We start from the raw sequence: 19,557 nt of genomic DNA on the forward strand, positions 1-19,557 counted from the left end.
GTGGGTAGCACTATTGTGCTTAGGGAAAAGAGTAACTGAAAAGTCCTTAAACTTCAGGCAATATTATAGGTGTACTGAGCCAAGGCCATAAAGTGCCTTGAAAAAAAGGACAATGTTTCTGGCAGAAGAAAGGACTTCTTGGCAATGTTTCTCCAAACTAGGGTGGGAGTAGGTAGGGGCTCAAGTTCAAAACAAATTTTTAAAAGAGAAAACTAGGGTGATGCAGCGAATGGATAAAGGTTTAAAATATTTTTATTAACAAATATTGGTAATAAAATTTAGAATGAAAAATTTATTAATAGATTAAATAAAAGCAAGATGCACATGGGGGAAGCTTTCCAAATTTAGCATGAAGAAAATACCTAACAGAGTTCTAAATAAAACATGGAAAATTGTCCTTTTGCCTTTCAGTGTTTGGCAGTAGAGACCTTCCCCCCCCAAGAATGTGCTAGAAATGTGGTTAAATAAATTTGACCCTTTGCACTGTCATGAGATTTTGGATAACTAAGTGTTTTATATCAACAGCCACAATTTTGCAAGCTTTTTGGGATGGAAGCCCATTTGTACTGGGTGTGCAGATAGGTTAGTGTTAAAGGAAACTGGTGCCTGCAGTGGAAGGAGGTGTAGGGAGGGCAACCCAAAAGGAACAGTGAGGGACATGAGGGCACACCCCACTTAGCAATTAAAATTTTGGCGGGAGTCCAAGGTGGAGGTACACCCGAATGTAACTACAAGTCACCTATGGTTAGTGCCATCCATCCCTAATCCCTGATGGAGATCTCTAGGTGCTACTGTAGAATAAATAGTAAAAATAACCCATTTGAAATGTTACTTATTTGAAAAAAAAAACAACTGATTTTTTTTTTCCTTTTTCTGTTAGTGGCTACCAGCAGAGAGAATACTTTTGTTGCCTATGATGATTTGATTTATTAAACATTATTAATTTGTCAGTGATTACTGAGAATTTTTATGATACACTATTTTACACAAACTTTGGTAGAGAGAATGTTACAAGGCAACATAATAGCCTGTCTGAAATTAATAGCATCCAGAGGACAAAATAGAACATGCAGGCGGGGTATTAAACCATCCACAGAATTTTTTTTCCTCCTTTGGGTTTAGGTCTTTTTACCTTTCCACACATGAAAGATTATGGTTGTGTTCAGATAAACCCATTCTAATTAATGTAAAGCTTACAAGACTCTTTTTTTTTTTAAAGTCATTAATTTCATGCTGTTCTTTCTTCTTCTGAATGCAGGATGACTACTGCCTTAAGTGTCATGAGATACTACAGTTTAAGATGACCTCATTTTGTCATTTCTCATTCCTCCTGTTTCCATTTTAGAATTGGAAGCCAGCTTTATGTGGCTAAGTTTATTTTTTAATTGTAAATTTTTCATGAGACTGTGGGGTTTTTTTCACTTCATAGCTGCCACCTAACTATGGGTGTTACCATAATAATATCTGTTCTACTGACATGCATTTTTCAGATAACTACATAGCTGTGTAATGTAGCTCTCTGCAACTGTAGCCTAGTAATCTAGAGCTGTAATGTTGTAATCTCCTTCTTTAATGAGGGGCACGAGCAACCAGCCAAGAAAAAAGCTTTTGGCACATAACTCACTCTTTTTTTTTCTATCAGCCTTTGGGGAAGGTGTTAATCTTAACTTAAAACAAAGCGAAAAATCAAAAAACCTTGCTGGATTTCTTTCTTTTGCATAACCCTCAGAAATATATCTTTAATCCACCTACTTACAGTAGTTTTAGAAACCATAAATCTTTTTTTGTGTCCTTGCCAGAACATAAATAATATCCAGATCAACTCTTTACTCTATATAAATTAAACTTAAAAGTATTTTGAATGTTTAGTAATTAGTATCCTGTGTTATGGAGGAGATCTTTAAATTTAGACAAACTGGATAAAACAAAGACTTGTTGAAAAGCTGAAGTCTTGAAAAAGGGCAGGAATTACTGAAGAAAGACTGTCTTTGGTGGAATAATTAAAAGGGGGTATTGTGTGACAACAATGTTAATTCATTTGCCCTTTAAGAAAGAAGATATGGCTATAAAGAAAAAAATGTTTCAGGTTGAATATAAAATTGACATCTCAAATGCAGATGAACAGTAAGGGCCCGTTTGTAGTGTAAAATCAGGTGTTCATTACATTGGCTATGTCTACACCAGAGCTACTTCAAAGTAGCATCTTTTGAAGTAGACTTTGAAAGACTCTCTACTTCAATGCGTAGCATCTACACATGCGTTGAAGTTGCTGCTTTTGATGTACAGTGTCAAAATAGTGAATGCAGCACGCTGAAAGGGGCCAGCCAGGATGGGGAAAGAGCGTGTCTACACAAAAAAGCAACCCCTTCCAAAATAAAGGGTTAGGAAAGGCTGAGGACAGTGTCGCAGGGCAGACAAGCCCTTCTAGGGCCACAGCAGGCCTCTCCTTTAAGGGGCCCTGCCAAACACACTTGACCTGCACAGCACGAGGTTTGCGGAGTTGCCAGAAGCCCCGCAGACACAGTGCCTGTAGAAATGGACACAGAGCAACAGCAGCAGCAGCAACAGTTGATGTCCTGCTGGCTGCCACCAGCGGAGCAGGCGCCCTGCTCGCTGTAGCAAGAGTAGCCACCCAGCAGCTCCTGGCAGGGGACCCCCCTGGCTCTGGAGCCACCCCACCAGCTCCACGTGGTGGGAGCGACTCATCATGGGGGAGTGGACCAACAACCGGTGGCTCTGGAACTTCTGGATGAGACAGCAGATCTTCCTGGAGCTCTGCCAGTGGCTGACCCTCACCTTGACACAACAGGACACCCGGATGTGGTGCGCCCTCCCTGTTGAGAGGAGGGTTACAATAGCTGTCTGGAAGCTGGCCCCTCCAAAGAGCTACCGCTCCAAGGGACACTAATTCAGTGTCAGCAAGGCCACAGTTGGGGCTGTTGTCATGGAGGCAAGGAAGCTCAGAGAGGGGGGTCTAGGAAGGGGTCCTGGGGTGGGCCAGGCACACCCCACACACCCTCACAGGTGCCTGTGTCCCCACCCTGCAGGTGGTCTGCACCCTGAATGCCTTGGTCCTGCAGAGGGTCATCTGCATTGGGGACCTGGACACGGCCATCATGGGCTTTGTCGCACTGGGGTTCCTGAATTGCTTTGGGGCCCTTGATGGGACCCATATACCCATTGGTGCCCTGAAGCACAGCGAGGGACAATACATAAACCAGTAGGGCTACCATTCCGTGGTCCTGCAGGCCATGGTGGACAGCTGGGGCCGGTTCCAGGACATATACGTAGGCTGGCCCGGCTGCACCTATGACACGCTGGTCTTCCGCAACTCAGGACTGTGCCGCCAGCTGGAGGTGGGGACTTACCTCCCCCAGAGGGAGATTCCGCTGGGGGTCACCACTGTGCCCCTCTGTCTGGTGGCCAACGCTGTATACCTGCTCCCGTCCTGGCTCATCTGGCCGTACAGGGGCCACCTCACCACCAGCCAGGAGTGGTTCAATAGACAGCTCAACCATGCCCACAAGGTGGTTCAGCGCACCTTTGGCTGCCTGAGGGGGCGGTAGTGCTGCCTCCACACCCATGTGGACATTGGCATCCTCAATGTACTCCAGGTTGCGGCCGCCAGCTGCACACTCCACAACATTGTGGAGAGTAAGGGGGAGGCCTACGTGCAGGGGTGGGCAGTTGAGCCTGGCACACACTACCCCCAGCCAGCCACCACCCCTAGCCACCGGGCCCATCAGGACGGGAGGACAGGGTCTGCATCCAGGAGGCCCTGTGGTGGTTCTTCACTGGGGCCCCTGCTTGACCGTCCCCGGCAACCCCTGGTGGGCCTACCACACACTGCCCCCCACTCCCCGCACGCTACCCCTCCAACGAGCGCACAGGGGTTTGGGAGAATGGAACTGTATATATATTGAGAACATGTGCACCTTAGAATAAAACATATTTGTAACAAACAACAGTGTAGATAACTATGTATATGAGGGGGATCAACTATTTACGAGGGGGTGGGGATTGGGAGGCCCAGCTGTTGGCCCATCCCTGTGGGGCGGGAATAGAGGGGCGTGACCCCTGCTGGCTCCTGCTCCCATGGCCTCCCCTCATCCAAGGTCCCTGGCGAGGCTGGGTGGGTATGGAGAGCATGGGCAGGTAAGGCCAAGGCTTGGCCTTGGGCCAGCGTGCAGGCCCAGCAGGCTCCTTGCTGGGGGGCTGTCAGGTGGGCCTGTGGGAGGGGGCAGCTGGGCCAGCAGCTCCTGGTAGGAGGCCACTAGGTCATCGAACGTGCACATGAACGCACCCCAGGATTCCTGGTGCTAGGCGGCTTCCCCCTCCTTGAAGTGTACGCACCACTTTGCCAGCTCGACCTGGTGCCAGAGGGAGGCATCCACAAGCAGGTCCCCAGCTGGTCACCTCTGGCTGCGGTGAGAGCAGGCCCGTCCCAGCACCAGTGGTGCCTCTAGGTAGTCGCTGTCCCTCACCTTCGGGGGTCTGTCTGGAACGACCAACATGGTGAGACTCGCCTGGCTCTCAGATGGTGCAGCTGTGGACACGGGGCGGGGAAGAGAGGAGAAGGCCATGAGTGCCAACACCTGTCCCATGGCCCATGCCCTCTGTCTACCTGTGGGTGCCGGATCCCCGTGCCCCGTCTGTGGGTTCAGTGGCCCTGTGGGTGGCCCCTTTTTGCAGTCTGCCTCCCCTCCTCCCATGGGCGTGGGGTGCGGCGCTGTCTGCGGGAGTGGGTGCAGACAGGCACCGGCGGCCATGTTGCGGTGCCAGGGCTATGATCCAGCTGGGCCCCGGTGGGCTGGAGTCTGCCAGGGGTGTGTGGTGGCCCCCAATCGTGTATGGTGCCCCTGCCCCATGTCCTGGGGGTGTGTGCATGTGGGGTACGTACCTGACGGTCCACCACCAAGGTCAGGAAGGCCTGTCTGGCAGATGCCCAACTGGAGGGGCAGGAGGGGAGGATGATTACCAGCTCCCCCTCCTCGCTGGACTGCCCTGTTGCCTTGCTGCCCAGCTCCAGTTCTGGCGGTGTGGGGCTGGCCTCTGGTCCCAGCTCCGATTCCACAACCTGCTGGGGCTCCTCAGCCATGGTGTCAAGGACGGCTGGTAGGGAGGAGATGTCCTGGGGGCCCAGGATGGCCCTGAGCTCACGGTAATAGGGCAGGCAGAAGGGGCAGCCCCCAACTGGCAGGCTGAGTCTCGACCCCGGTGTAACCCTGCTGGAATTCCTTCACTCCTGACCACGTCAGGAGTTAGGTGTAGGCAGGGTGACCCCGGGCAGTCAGGTCCTCAGACAGCTGGGTGACACACAGCCATGTTCTGCTGCTTGCTCCCCGTTATGTGGAGCACCTCTTCCTTTCCCCAGAGTCCCAGCAGGTTGTGGAGCTCAGTGTTGATCCAGGAGGGGGGCCGGCTTCTTCCTCCCTGGCTGGACCCCTGCAAGCCCTGGGCACGCTCAGAGGGGGAGCCCTGAGGCTCCTGACCTGCCCAAGTGCTGGCCATGCTGCTCTCCGCCATGCTGGGGGTCATTCTGAGGCGTACAGGGACGCTCATGTTGGGGCTACTGCCTGCATGCTCTCAGTTTCCTGTCAGTGTTTCCTAGTCTATGCAGCTTTAAGAGCTGCTGCGTGCACAGACCGTAGTGCACTGCAGGGGCTGGACAGCACATCTCCGCATCCCAGCTTTTTGCTGCCATGATGGACCCCACTGTTTCAAAGTAGCGGGACGTGAAGCAGCTATGAACGTCCTGTTTCGACGTTAAATGTTGCAGTAGTGTGCTATTCCCACTTTCTCATTGGGATAGCGATTTTGACATCTTCACACCTGCCATCGATTTCACTCGAAGTAGCACGCAGCATGTGTAGACACGACTCGTGCTACTTTGAAGTTGTGCCTGCTGCTTTAAAGTAGCAGGCTAGTGTAGACGTGGCTATTGTGTTTGAACCCATTTATTCTGTGTGATATAAACGCTTTAAACAGTATTCTGGGACATCTGTGTTGTAAATGTCTTCTGACATCTTGAGTTGTTTCAGACTAATAGGATCCTAAAGAAATACATGAGTGGAAGCCATTGTCAGAAGCCATTATAGAGGCACCAGCTGCAGCTTTGTAGTTAGGATTGGGTCCCTTTTTTGCGTTTAAAACAGGAATTCAGTCTCATTGTCACTTTGGAAAAATATTACTGTATCCTCTCTAAGATAGTGCTCCCACCTTCCAATGAAGACATGGGTCCCTGTTCATACAAGTAGTACAAAGCCTTGGAAGTCTTCTGACAACTTAAGTCTGGATCAGCAAGTAGCATCACTATCTAAAAGTATATTCTTTCATCTCCAGCTGGTTGGGAACCTTTGTTCCTTCCTCTCAAAAGAGGGTCTGCCCAGAGTTGTCCAGGAAATATTCCACTGCAAGTTGGATTAATGTAATTCATTGAATGTGAAAATGAATATGAAGCAAGTGCTTAAATTCCAGCTATTATAAACTGTGGTTTTCCATCCTCCCCATATAGAAGTTCCATGCTCCATGGAAAACACTAGGGGCTTTTATGCTGGATGAGGGATATTGACAGATAAGGGAATGCGGATTTTTCAGAGGGTGCAACCTGTATAATAATACGGAGGGCTTGTGGGGGACTCTTGTACAGCTTTAGAAATCTTTTTAATTCTAGAACTATACACACTAAAATTCCATAATCACAATTGTATACAGGCAGTCCTTGTTACAAATCGAGATTGTTCCTAAATAATGCGATTTGTAGTGAAACAACTTTATAGAAGGGAATTAATATGCATAAAGAATAATGTGAGGTATGTTGCCAACATACGTAGTTCACACAGGTGTGGTACATATAATGTACCTGTAACCCACAAAAACCAATAAATAGAAATGGAATAGAATTAAATAAATAGATAAATAATAGTAATAAATAAATAGAAGAAAAGCCAGCTCCCTGTCGGCTCCTCGCCTGCCCCTGCAGCTCCCTGCTGGCTCCCTCAGCTACCTGTCAGCTCCCCACCGCTCTCTGCTGGTCCCCATGATTTCAAGGCTCACTTCCAGGGCCCCTGCACTACTGCATCTGCCACCTGGCCATCACAAACCTCCGCTATGTTCCTAGTTTTGGTCACTGAGCCCCTAAACGATGTAAATGTGGATCAGTGTGACTTAAAATGAATCTGCTTTTCTGAATTACTTAATGATGAGTACGTGAAATGACTTATAGCAAAGCGACTTTTAGCGAGGACCCCCTGTAGTGTGGTATCACTACAGCTAAATCCATGATGGTGTACATGGAACCTTTTAACCTATCATATTAACACTTTTTTCTTGTATCTTTTATTATTCAATGCTAAGTGAAATGAGATCTAAAACTATTTTAATCTTACGTCTTTGGACAAGTGTTTTTTTCCTCAGTAAATAAATTCAAATTAGGAATAAAGTCCAGATTTGTAATACTGAGGATGTTTAAGTATTGCAACAAACTACCAAGAAAAGTCGTGAATATTCCTTTTCTTAGGTAAGTTCAAATAAAGACTATATGCCTTTCTGGATGATAAGCTTTATTTAAACACAAAGTTACTGCGTGTGACATGGAAGTAACGGGGTAAAATCCTGTGACCTGTGTTTTTACACAGGAGTTCAGACAAGATGATGTAAAGGTTCCTTGTGGCTTTGAAATTTGTGAATCTATGTATTTTCATAATTAAAATGTGTGGATTTCTGTTAAGTGTAACCTTTCCTCTGAGTGCCCTGGGTTAGTAGTGCTTAGTTTTGGGATAATTACAACAAATGTGTACTGTTTTTACCCTTTTAAATTACTGATATGTATTCTCAACCTCTAACTTCCTTTTAATGTAGTTTTTCTTAGAACAATTAAGAGATGAGGTCCAATAGAAGGCCATTATTGTTGAACATATGTAGACCAAGGATGTGAAACCTTAAGATAGGGGAATTTAAAACTTTGTGTACTTTCCTGAAAAAACTTGTGGAAAGTAGATAGAAACCACAAAAACAAAAAGGCAGGAATAGTTTTTTTTTATGATATATTCAGCAGTTTTACTTCCCAAAGCTTAAAATATTTGAAGTGTTTAAAATAATTTGGAGACTGGTAGACAGCCAACATCTCCCCAGTTCACTGAGACTGCCTCTGCAATTTTAGCATTGTTTCCACCCTGGATGTAGTACCAGTGGGAGTGCTAGTCTAAATTAGTCACAGATGTCCTGCCCCTATCTGGGAAAATGATATCTCGGACTCTATGTAGAAACTGTTATGTGGTTAAATAGAGCACAGAACTCTCAACTTGCTGCTGAGAAACCTTCTGTTCAGTAACAGTGTGATTACAATTTTATCCATTTATATTTAGGGGCTCAAAGTCCAGTTCTGGTCAGTCAAGCGTATAAGGTATTCAAAGAACATTCTCCTTCTTGCTAGTCCATCATGTCCGATGATGACGCCTTGAGCACGTGCAGGCTCATCAGCTGGGGACTCGCATGTGGCTGAGGAGTGCAAGCCTTGAACAGCATGGGCATTCGCAGTAGGGGCAAGGGAACTGTCCTGGCTCTGTCAGTGCAGCTGCTGCTGTTGCTTTCCTCCTCTCACGAGCATCAATCAGGCATATGTGTCACTATTCTTTTGAAGTTGTCATAAGTGTGTCATACGAGAGCACGCCAGCCTGTTTGGTCTTCTGCATGCTGCTCTAGCTGCTTTGGCTTCAATCCAGCAGGAGCAATATTGGTCTTCACGCAGTCTTTATACCTCTTGCAAGGCCCACCTTGATTCCTTTTGCCCTGAAAGAGCTCACCATAGAGGAGTTGCTTAGGGACTCTTGACTCCTCCATTCGTATGACGTGCTCTGCCCAGCAAAGCTGGGCTTTCAGAATCGTGGCTTCAGTGCTTGTGGTTCCTGCTCTGTCAAGGACTTCCAGGTTCATGACTCTGTCCTGCCATTCAGTGTACAGTATTGACCTCAGGCTGAGTGTGCGGAAGCGCTCCAGCAGTTTCACGTGTTTTCTGTACAAGGTCCAGGTTTTACATTCATACAGGAGATTGGTCAAGACTACAGCCTTGTACACTTTCAGTTTAGTGGACTGTCGGACATTGTGCTGATTTGACACTCGTGCTCTCAGATGTCCTACTACCTGGTTGGCCTTGCAGATACTGTTGTTGGTTTCTTTGTCAAGGGACCCATCACTGGCTATCACGCTGCCGAAGTGCTTGAACTCATCCACTGGTTTTAACTCTGCTCCTTCAATAGAGATGAAAGCGGGGAGAGCAGCAGACCTTGGATCAGGCTGAAACAGTACCTCGGTCTTTCCTAGGCTGATGGTCAAACCAAAGAGGCAAGTGACTTCATCAGACTTGTTGACGATAAGCTGGAGATCAGATTCCTTGTGTGTCATAGGTGCACAGTCGTCAGCAAAAAGGACTTCAAGGATGAGCCTCTCAAGCATCTTGGTTTTAGCATTCAAACGAAGAAGGTCGAAAAGTGACCCATCAAGCCTGAACTTTATGGAGACTCCATGGTCCAGGTCCCTTACTGTGTGACTGAAGATGCATGTGAAAAAGAGGTTGAATAGCACTGAGGCCAGCACTCACCCTTGCTTCATGCCAGTGGATATCTCAAATGGATGTGAGGACTCGCCATTTGAAAGAACAAAGCCAGTCATGTCATCCTGGAATAGGCGTATGAGGTCAATGAATCATCTCAGGCAGCCGAATTTTGACAGGATAATCCACAGGGCTTCTCTGTTAATGGTGTCAAACACCTTGTTCAGGTCTATAAAGACTGTGTATAGATCCAACTTCTGCTCTATGCGCTTCTCCTGGACCTGACAAACAGCAAAGACCATGTCAATGGTGCTGCGGCCTCTGTGGAAACCAGACTGTACCACTGATAGGTTCTCCTCTGAGATGCTGGTGATCAGATGGCTGAGGATGACTTGAGCCAAGATCTTCCCGGCAGTAGAGAGAAGGAAGATGCCCCAGTAATTTCCACAGTCAGCTTTGTTGCCCTTATTCTTGAAGAAGGAGATGATTGTGGCATCCCTAATGTCTTTTGGGCATGTCGTCGTCTTCCCAAATGCTGATCAAGATGTTGTGAAAGGCTTCAAGTGACACTGATCCTGCTGCTCTGAAAATCTCAGCAGGGATACCGTCCATCCCAGGGGCTTTGCCAAAGCTGGTCTGGCTGATTGACTTTTTGACCTCATCCATTGTAAGGGACAGGACAAGACTGTCTATGGTGGGTTTCTGAGGGATCTGGTCTAGGGCTGCAGGGTTGACAATGGAGGAACTGTTAAAAACATCAGTCTTGACATAATAACAAAAAATATTAGTCTTGATGTAATAACAAATGCCTGAATTGCAGTAGCAAGGTCCACATCTGAAAGCAATGGTTGCGATTTCCTAAACAGATACAGTTAGAATATGCATCCCTGGATGTTGCTGTGATATGATAGTCTAACCACAAATTTATTGCACATTCTGTACATATCACTAGTGGAATATTGTGTCTGATGCTGATCCTATCTTTTTCATTGTTTTGATAAATGTAATTCTAATCATCTTAGACCAACAAATAATTTTGCTTTCAGCACTCTTCAAACACGTATGATTTTTATCAGTATCTGTTTCTCAGTTTTCAGCCAAAGTATACATTTTGGTTAATATTCTTATACAGACTTGAAACAAAAATCACCAATTATAAGTCTTTGAGTGTATACTTAGAATTCCTTCCTTCTAAATGGAAGCAATATAACTATACATGTCCTACACAACTTCTTATTCCTGGTTTGCTATTAAAGCCTGAAAGAATAGTCTGATACTGTTTAAAAACTATTACTATTCAGGTAGATTCAGTGCTGTGGTCATTTGCATGCCAAAGGGCTTGTCTACACTTGCCCCCAATGTTGAAGGGGTGTGTTAATCAGGGTGATAGAAGGTTACTAATGATGAAGTGCTGCGGTGAATACACAGCACTTCATTAGGCTAATTCTTCCCCACGGCAACTTCAAAGTGCCAGCATGTGTGTAGCTGCGGGCACTTTGAAGTTGCTGCAGGGGGAGGGGGTGAGAGTTAGCCTAATGAAGTGCTGCATATTCACCGCAGCACTTCATCATTAGTAATCTTCCATCACCCTGACTAACCTGCCCCTTTCGAAGTCGGGGGCAAGTGTAGATCCAGCCAAAGTGTTTACTCTCTCTGACCACGGTCAAAGTTGAGAACTGGATATGCTTAAAAAGGATAGCTTTATGGTATCTTGGGTCCAGATTAAGGTATTTTAAGTTGAACTATTGTAAAATGTTGTAAAAATCAAATCACTGAAAAATTTATAAAAGTACATTTGCCACCAAATGTTACCATCCCTTGCTATTTAAAGGAATAAATTCTGTGTTTTGTACTACAGTACACTGAATTGTGACATATCAATCCACTTTCTAGTCAACACATTTAAGAATGTGGCATTAGGCATGATCCTGAAAGGGACTGAGCACTCTGACCCAAATCTGGCAAAGTATTTATGCATGCGCTAAATGAAGAATGCTCACATACTTTCCTAAATCTTGGGCAGAGCCCTTACTATGACTTTTTGTTGCTTTTGTTTTATCTTCTTTTCCTTCCTCCTGCTATCATAGATGTGTTTTTTATATATTGCTGTCAAAATCTGTTGCCTGATCTTGACAACTGTGCCATATTAAAAAACATTCACACCTTTTGCTTTTTCTAAATCAATATTTATTAAAATGTAAACTACTCATGCCTCCCAAGTTATCATCATCATGATTTTTGAATCTCTTTAATAGTCTGAAATGTACTAGTAACTACAGGCTAAAAACAAAAGGTATGAAAGACAAAAATCTAAGACAAATAAGAATGTAGTGTGAGATTTTTCAAAAGTCCTCAGCATTGGTCTAATTCTTTTCTCATTTTGAAATCACTGGTAAAAATTACTTCTCCTGAAATCAATGGGAGAGTAGGCCATCATGTGCTGTTGAATACACTGCCTTTAATGACTATTTCATATCCCTCATACTAAAGCTTCATATATTTTGTTAAAGTTTTACTATACTTTGTGAAATTCCAAGGAAAACTGAAATTGCAAGGATCCACTTTACATTTGCACTCAAAAAGATATATTTAAAAAAAATACACTTTAGGGGGAAAAAAGCGTGAAAGCAATATGGCTAGATTTTGCCCTTAGTCATGCACCACAGTATGGTTTCAATTCTGTGGATGAGAAACAGGGAACAGTTTCACCACTGAGCATAATACAGTGAATTGATGCTGTCTAGAATTGTAGCCAAAACTGACTTCTTTTATCCATTATTTTAGCCATCCACAGTCTAAAAGTGGAGTATTAGAGCATGCTACAATAACATCCATTATGACCAAAGAGCATACTTAATTTAGATTGTTAAAGTACTCCATTTTTTGTTCTCTTCCTGTGTATGCAGTTTGCATTATTCTTCTGTTTAACAGCAATATTTGGGTTTATTTATATTACAGTTAGCACACTTATTTAGTACCTTTTTAAAAACCTTAAGGTGTTCTAGTATGACTGTTTTGGATAAAGAGGGGTGTGTTTAAATACTTCGGAGGCATTGGAGTCAGTGCTGTGTCTGGTGGGAGTAGGTGGCTGGACAGTGGGTTCCAGCTCTCCTCGGGGGGTAAAGATTTGCTAGATAGGTCTGCGTGCTGCAAGCATGCTGGGGGGGTCAGAGATTGGAGCAGTGATTTAGGTTCCATTCAGGTTCTAGGTGCTTGAAACAGCCTGGGAGCCAGAGTGGCAGAGGCTTGGATTCCCTTCACAGCTGTCCAGGAGGGAGAGAGGGGCAACACTCATCTGGATCTGTGATAAGTATTGCCAACAATTATTTTAAATAAGTAATGGGAAATCTTTATTACCTTAGTGTTAATAAGTTCAGTGTTGCCAACTCAAGTTTATCACAAATATTTTCTTGTTTTCTTAAACCACCAGCTCCTGAAGTGATAGGTTTTGTCTACATAGGAACATTTACTAGCATAATTATACCACTGTAGTTACAGCTGCTGGTATAGATATTCTTATTCTGGACTAAGAATGTCATAGTAGATAAAGTGAGAAGGAACTACTGAGTCATCTAGTTTGATCTCCTGTATATCAGAGGCTATCCATACCACCCAGCACCCACATGCTAAACTAGCCATCACAATGAAACCAAAGTATCATAACCCCATAGCAGACTGCACTGTTATGTCACAAACAGAGAATAGGATGTACCTGAGCAGCACAAGTGTTTGAGGCCCTTGCAAGGACAAGGAAATGATTGTTCCATGCAGAAGAGGGTGGCAAAAGTCCGTCAAGGTTATTGTCATTTTGACCTTGGGAAAAATTCTTTCCCACCTGATATAGAGTGATTGATTAGAGCCTGAGCCTGTGAACAAGAGTCAGCAAGCCACCCAGCCACATTCCTGCGTGGGAGAAAGCTTGGTGCCATCTGAGAGCTCTGGCCTGCCTTGCCCAATATCTCCTTATCAGCCATTGCTATCGTAGATGCTTCACAGGAAGATTAAAATGCACCATTCTGCCAAAGTGAGCTGGCAGCAGTCAGGGCTGGGTTTAATATCTATGGATTTCTTTTCAACAATATGACACACAATCAGCCCAAGCCCCCGCCTGGTAATCTGTGAAAATTACATACCAACCCTGAACTTCTCTGAGCAGCATTACTTCCCCACTCACCAGCACAGAGTCCATGTGTAGAAAAGAAACTCTTAGTGTGAGGAGGAAATCACTTGACATCGTGTTTGGTCTGCATTCTGAGTGCTTGTTCTGCCCGCTAGCTGCTGTTCCTCCCCAGTGGCTATCCTCTGAACTGTCCCAAGAGGGGGACAGGGCCTGGGGCAAGCCATTTCTCCTGTACTCTGTCCCCTACCCCTGCTTCACCCCACCCTATTGCACCCTATGTCTGAAGATTCTTCCTTGACTGATGTGAGCCCAGGAATTACCAGGGACCCTGGCACATGGCAGCAGCAAGGGTGAAGTGCCTGCACGGTTAACACAGGGGCAAGAGCTGGAGAGCCCATCTCCCTGCGGCAGCGAAAGCACAGCAAGGCATCCCCTGCTCTGCTTTCGGGGGGAGGGGGCGGTAGCATAGTGAGTGGTCCTGCCCTCCCCAGCCCCGAGTTTTGCAGCTGAGAAGCAGTGTGAGCTGGAGCCACCTTTCTGTGTTTTCCCTGAGGCTGCCAGTGAGTGCAGGGGCATGGACTATTGCTGGTGCTAACCCTGCTAGTCCCCCTGCCAGCTACTGGCCAGCTCCTCCTGCTGGGCAGGGGGTTGGGGTGGAGGGTTAATATGTGCTCCCTAAGCACCACCCTGGGTCATGTATTTCTCATTACAATTACTAGACTTGTTAGAGCCATTTCTAGCATTCCAAATCCCAGACTGGAAATTTTGTTTTTCCCAATTAAGGTTCCTGGCTGCTGCAACCAAATGACCTCTCCTCAAAGCTGGCATTAGAAGTATTGTCTGCTTGTTCACATAATATGCAGTAGGTGGAGGCATTTGATTTTGAATTCAAATATTTTACATAAACTATTTAGGAGAACATAGCTTTATGCTTTTAGTATGGATTTGAAGAATAAATCCCATTTTCCTAGGCCCTTAACTTTGGAGATGCAGTGTTTACTTTTGGAAAATGGCATGAATCCCTAAACTGGAACAGAAGACTATTGTTGGGTTGAAAGAAGTGGGGCACCTGCGCTGCTCCCAGCACTGAAGTTAAGGGCGGGAGATAGAGACTGCTGCAAACAACGATTGTGTGTTTTGCTGATGAGATTGCAAAACATGTTTGCACGGGGCTATTATGGTGCGGAGGGGGGGAACCTTCATGCTAAATTGCTAGAGCACTTTTATTTAAGGTCACACATTTGCTAAATGTTTAGTTCCTCTAATCGAGGTGGTAAAAACGTTTAATTACCTTTTTATTTAAAGAAAGAAGGCAGAGGCTACTGGGTGAGGCGGGGAAGGGATGATCGATAATAGGACCTTCTAGAAAAAGTAATCTATCAAACACCAACGCTGCTTTTTCCCCGACCCGAGCTGATCCCTCGCCTCCTGTGCCCTTTGACAACTAACCTCTGAAATGATCTGCCGGGTGGGTGAACTGGGAAGTTATTAATAGTTCGTAATTTAAAACAAGCGCCTGGGCTCACCAGGTCACCGCTTGTGTCCTCGCTGCCTGGGGGCTGCTGCTGCGCTAGCATTTTGCTGTGGGGCGCCCGGCCAACGGGAGAGTCCAGCACAGCCGCGGTTGGGTCAGCCGCTGTTTGCAGCCTCGTGTGGCTGAAGGTTTCTCTGACACCTTTTGCCCCCAGCCGTCGCGGGCGTCGCAAGCTGCGGGTTCACGCTCGCAGCTGCGGAGGATTATCTCTCCCGCGGCCACGGCTGGCCGGCCTCGAGGGAGGTGTGTCCGGCACCACGCGGCTCCTGCGGCCCCCTGTCCGGGGCTCCTGCGGGCTGCTGCGGCCTGGCCCGGGCGCTCTCACTTCGCTCCGCCTCCGGCCCCTCCGCCTCCGCGCATTGGTGGCTGCTTGGGGGGGAGGCGGGCTCGGCTCGGCTTGTTTGTGAGCTGCGGCGGCTCCCTCCTTCTGCCCCTCCTGCGGGGCGCGTCGCTATAGCCCGGCCCTCGCCGCTGCCTTTGGCAGAGCGAAGCTGGCTGCGCCTCTGCAAGTGCGGGCGCTGCCCCTCCCGCAGGCATGAGGCTGGCGGCTACAGCCGGCCACAACCGGGCGTACGCGGTGCAGGGGCTGCTGTGCGGCAGCGGCAGGAGCCGGGGCCGCGAGGTAACGGGGCGCGGGGTTCTGCTCTGCACCTGTCTGGGCACTTGTTTGTACGGAGACCTGAGGCGCCTACCGGAGCCGCGCGCGGGGCGCCCCCTGGGCTCAGCTGGGCTCCATGTGTTGCCTGTCCGCCCGGCCAGGGTGGGTGGCTTCTTGGACCCCTCCCTCGCGGTAGGAAGAGCAGCCCCCTCCCCAGGCTGCGTCGCTGGCGCGGAGTGTCCCGGGGGTGAAGGGCGGTTATGGGTAGACGTGAGGAGAGACGCTCGTAACTAGGAACATGAGCTGAGAAATCCGGGACCACTTCCCCCATTACACTGTGGAGCGGCTTCCCGGGGAGTAGGGGGAGCCCCATTGTCTCAGTCATTAACAAGTGTGCAGAGCCCGTCCCTGGGCGGCAATGCGCTGTCGGGGACTGGCCTTCACTGGCCAGGAGGTTGACTAGGCTATGTAGTAGGGCTCTTCTCACTCCGCTTGGTGTGACAGACAAGCACGCTGGCTGCTGGTGCAGATTTGTCATTAGTCTTCAGAACTAATGTACAGGTGGACTGTGTGCTGCTTGGGGCTCTTTAACAACGAACAAAATCACTAATTTTCTCCTCGGGCTGGTCCAGTGTACCGGTCACCTCTACATGTGTCAGATTATTAGCTTTTGGGGGCAGTGACTGTTGTCTTGTCAATCCTAAGTAAATAATATTGTTCTTGCCTGCTTTGGAGATCCATTTAATTGGGTCATATTTGCATGTGGAACTTAATGTATTAAGTGTTAAGATACCGAACATAAAGATAATGACCTAAAGCAACCCTGTCCAGCAAATCTGAAGTTAAATTTGGTGCTTCACATTCAGAATTAAGTTTCTTAGTTTATTGTGTTTCAGTCTTAATGGTAGTTAAACTTTGTTGCTTTCTAAAATGCTGCTTCTTTCCTTTTTCCTTCCTTACTTAAAGCTACTAGTATTGCTATGGGAGTTTTCCCTTTGGAGCTCCTCCAGTGATCTTAATACGTATTTATAAAATATTTACAACATGCAAAGTACAGAAATGGCACAGAAGGTTTAGACATTGGTCTTTTTCATCCCAAGTACTTGTGACCTGAGTTGATTTGAAACCAAGTGACTTGGTATGATGCCCTCAAGCCCAACTTCTTATAAACTTTTGCCAGTCTTTTCATACCCTGGGAGGGTATGCTGGCATAGCACAAGTGCCATGAATAAAACTTCATTTAGGTATAGGTCTAGATGTGTGTGTTAATATTTAATCTTAGAAGACCCAAGAATTACCACTAATTGCTTTAATTATTATTAATTGTTGCGTATTAAGTGAATAAGAGATTTGTGAAGTAGTAACAGAGAGGTAGATGCATTAGTCTGTACTCCAACAAAACAAACCAGCAGAAATGTAGCACTTTATGCTCTTGGGTTTTATTCCTGCCTCCCTTGTGGACCGTGTGTGTGTGTGTGTCTTTGGGCAAACTACTTGTGCCTCAGTTTCTTCAACAGTAAAATGTTTGCATTAAACAGTTTTGCGTAGGTGTTGAAATATTTTTGAAAGTATTCTGAGAGCTTTAGGGAGCAAAAAAACCTTCCACTTCACATCTGTTTTGTAGAAGTTCTAAGGTCTCTTTTTAAAACACAGTAAAACACTTTTAGGGCTTGTCTGCACTAGCTCCCTACTTCAAAGGGAGGATGGTAAGTAGGGTGTTGGGAGTTTATTAATGAAGTGCTGCAGTGTATATGCAGCACCTCATTAAGCAAATTCCCCCTCTGTGGCAACTTCGAAGTGTTTAACTTCGGCATGCCGGCTCGCGTCTAGCTGCGGCTCACCCACTGGTACTTCGAAGTACCCTGGGCACTTCGAAGTACCGGTGAGTGAGCCATGGCTAGACACGAGCCAACGCTGTGAAGTTAAACACTTCGAAGTTGCTGCTGGGGGGTGAGGGGGAGGGAATTTGCTTAATGAGGTGCTGCATATACACTGCAGCACTTCATGAATAAACTCCCAACACCCTACTTACCATCCTCCCTTCGAAGTAGGGAGCTAGCATAGACAAGCTCTTACTTTCTTTGTGATGATTAAAATCAAGTACAGTAGGCCTGTTGAACTTAGTAGGGTTTGTAGGAGAACAGAATGGTTGTGTAGTAACAAAGAGGTAGCCCTGTTAGTCTGTACTCCAAAAAAAAAAAAAAAAACCCAAAGAAGCAGAAATGTACCACTTTATTTGAACTGTTATTTGTAATTGCTTATATGTATGTGTGAGCAAGCTGTATGCTTTTATCTGGAATAGCTTTAATTGTTCCTGAACAAAGGAATTGGTGTCAAAATTTAAAATGAGAAGAGGAAAGGAAATAGTGTTACAGCACTAACTCTGGAGCTGTGATAGGACTCAGTGATAGGAATGAGCAGAATTGAAAACCTGACTTTTAATATGAGAATATCACTTTACTGATGGAGTTACAGGGAAATCAAAATAACCTGTACGGCGGTGACAGTCTGTGCATAAGTTGTCATTGAGAGCTAACTAATTAATTGTTCCAGTTTCATAGCATTTCAGTGTCTCTACCTGAGTTATTGGTTTGAACTGGTCTTTGAAGGGAAAGTAGGAAACTTCCAGGTAACATTTCTAAATGCATGCAAGAGCCTACATTTCTCTTAAAATCAGACTTAGGAACCCAAATCACGTACATGCTTTTGGAATTTTTACCCGAAAAGAACAGAAAAGATGCTAAAAGCATATTTTTGTGTAGACATGAAAATATAATAATATAAAGTGATCTTCTATAAAAGGTGAAACCCAGTAAAACTTAATTTGAGTCAAAATCAATCCTTTTGCAAAAAAAATTATCCTTAAAATCAGCTTTTTCTCTTTTTAGAACTTGTGATTTTTTTTAGGTGGTTATTACTGTATCAAAAGGCATTTTTGGTATTTCATGAGGACACAAAGATTCAGGTAATATTAATATTAATGTGGTAGAGTAAAGTATTTTCAGTCTGCCTACAATTGGGACAGAGGTGTTCTGCTGTTTAGTTACTTAAGAAAACACACAAATCTATCTTTCCTTGACTTGCAACATTTGACACTGTTCCTGTCCTCAAGGAAAACACTCGGCATGACATCAGAGAAACAAACTAAAGACTGGTTTGTGGTCAGTTTTCAGCCCAGGAAAATTAGTTATTGTAAATTAACAATTGATAACAGTGCACCATTCCCTGGTGACAGAGCTATAACTGAGTTTCGAGAGAGATTTTTGTGGTAAGAGGGATGAATGCAACAGTGCTTTAGTAGTTGGTAGTGTGTGATGAGAACTAGCATCAGAGAAAATATTTTGGGAGTGAGTGTAAGTGGTGTAGCAATGACTCAAGTTAAGGTCGTCTGAGCACTTCCACTCTAAAAGCCCTGTTTCATTTGTTCACAGCTTCAGTCTTTTGAGATGAAATTTCCCATGTTTGGCCTATGTCTCAGAAGGTGATATGTTTTGTCTTAATGTGTGTGGATAACAATAGAGATGAGTTTGAATACCTGGGGAGTAGAAATATACACTTTTTCCCAAATATTACACAATTGGGTAGTTTTGGGGGGGGAAACATCTCTCATAATAAAACAGCAAAACCACTGGATTTTGGTAAGAAGATAGCTCTTGGGAAGGAACGGTGCCTTTTGTGCCAAACTAAAAATGGTTTGATTCGGCAGTTTTTGGGTATTGAAAAGCTGTACGTAATATGCAGGCACATAGCTTTTA

General features: G+C 45.6%; 2 protein-coding genes across 6 annotated transcripts in view; one reads left to right on the top strand and one right to left on the bottom strand.

Annotated features, from left to right (window-relative positions):
- The window catches only part of SESN1 (sestrin 1), a 125,516-nt gene that overhangs the window by 80,731 nt on the left and 25,228 nt on the right, over positions 1 to 19,557 (top strand). Inside the window, exon 1 of one of the 5 annotated variants that reach the window (XM_074990771.1) lies at positions 15,671 to 15,826. The exons of 3 other annotated variants lie outside the window; for them this stretch is intronic. In XM_074990771.1, the coding sequence (XP_074846872.1) occupies positions 15,740 to 15,826 (87 nt within the window). In that variant the 5' untranslated portion in view covers positions 15,671 to 15,739. Of the gene's footprint in view, positions 1 to 15,670; positions 15,827 to 19,557 lie in introns of those variants that run through there. One more of the 5 variants, XM_074990773.1, reaches the window with a different exon arrangement.
- On the bottom strand, positions 7,936 to 15,233 carry LOC142010469 (uncharacterized). The gene is made up of 2 exons (XM_074988824.1): positions 15,197 to 15,233; positions 7,936 to 10,272 (listed from the first exon to the last, which is right to left on the bottom strand). The coding sequence occupies exon 2, from the start codon at positions 9,451 to 9,453 to the stop codon at positions 8,656 to 8,658; it is 798 nt and encodes a 265-aa protein (XP_074844925.1). The 5' UTR covers positions 9,454 to 10,272; positions 15,197 to 15,233; the 3' UTR covers positions 7,936 to 8,655.

Source organism: Carettochelys insculpta, chromosome 3, assembly GCF_033958435.1.
Source record: "Carettochelys insculpta isolate YL-2023 chromosome 3, ASM3395843v1, whole genome shotgun sequence".
Lineage (NCBI taxonomy): Eukaryota > Metazoa > Chordata > Testudines > Carettochelyidae > Carettochelys > Carettochelys insculpta.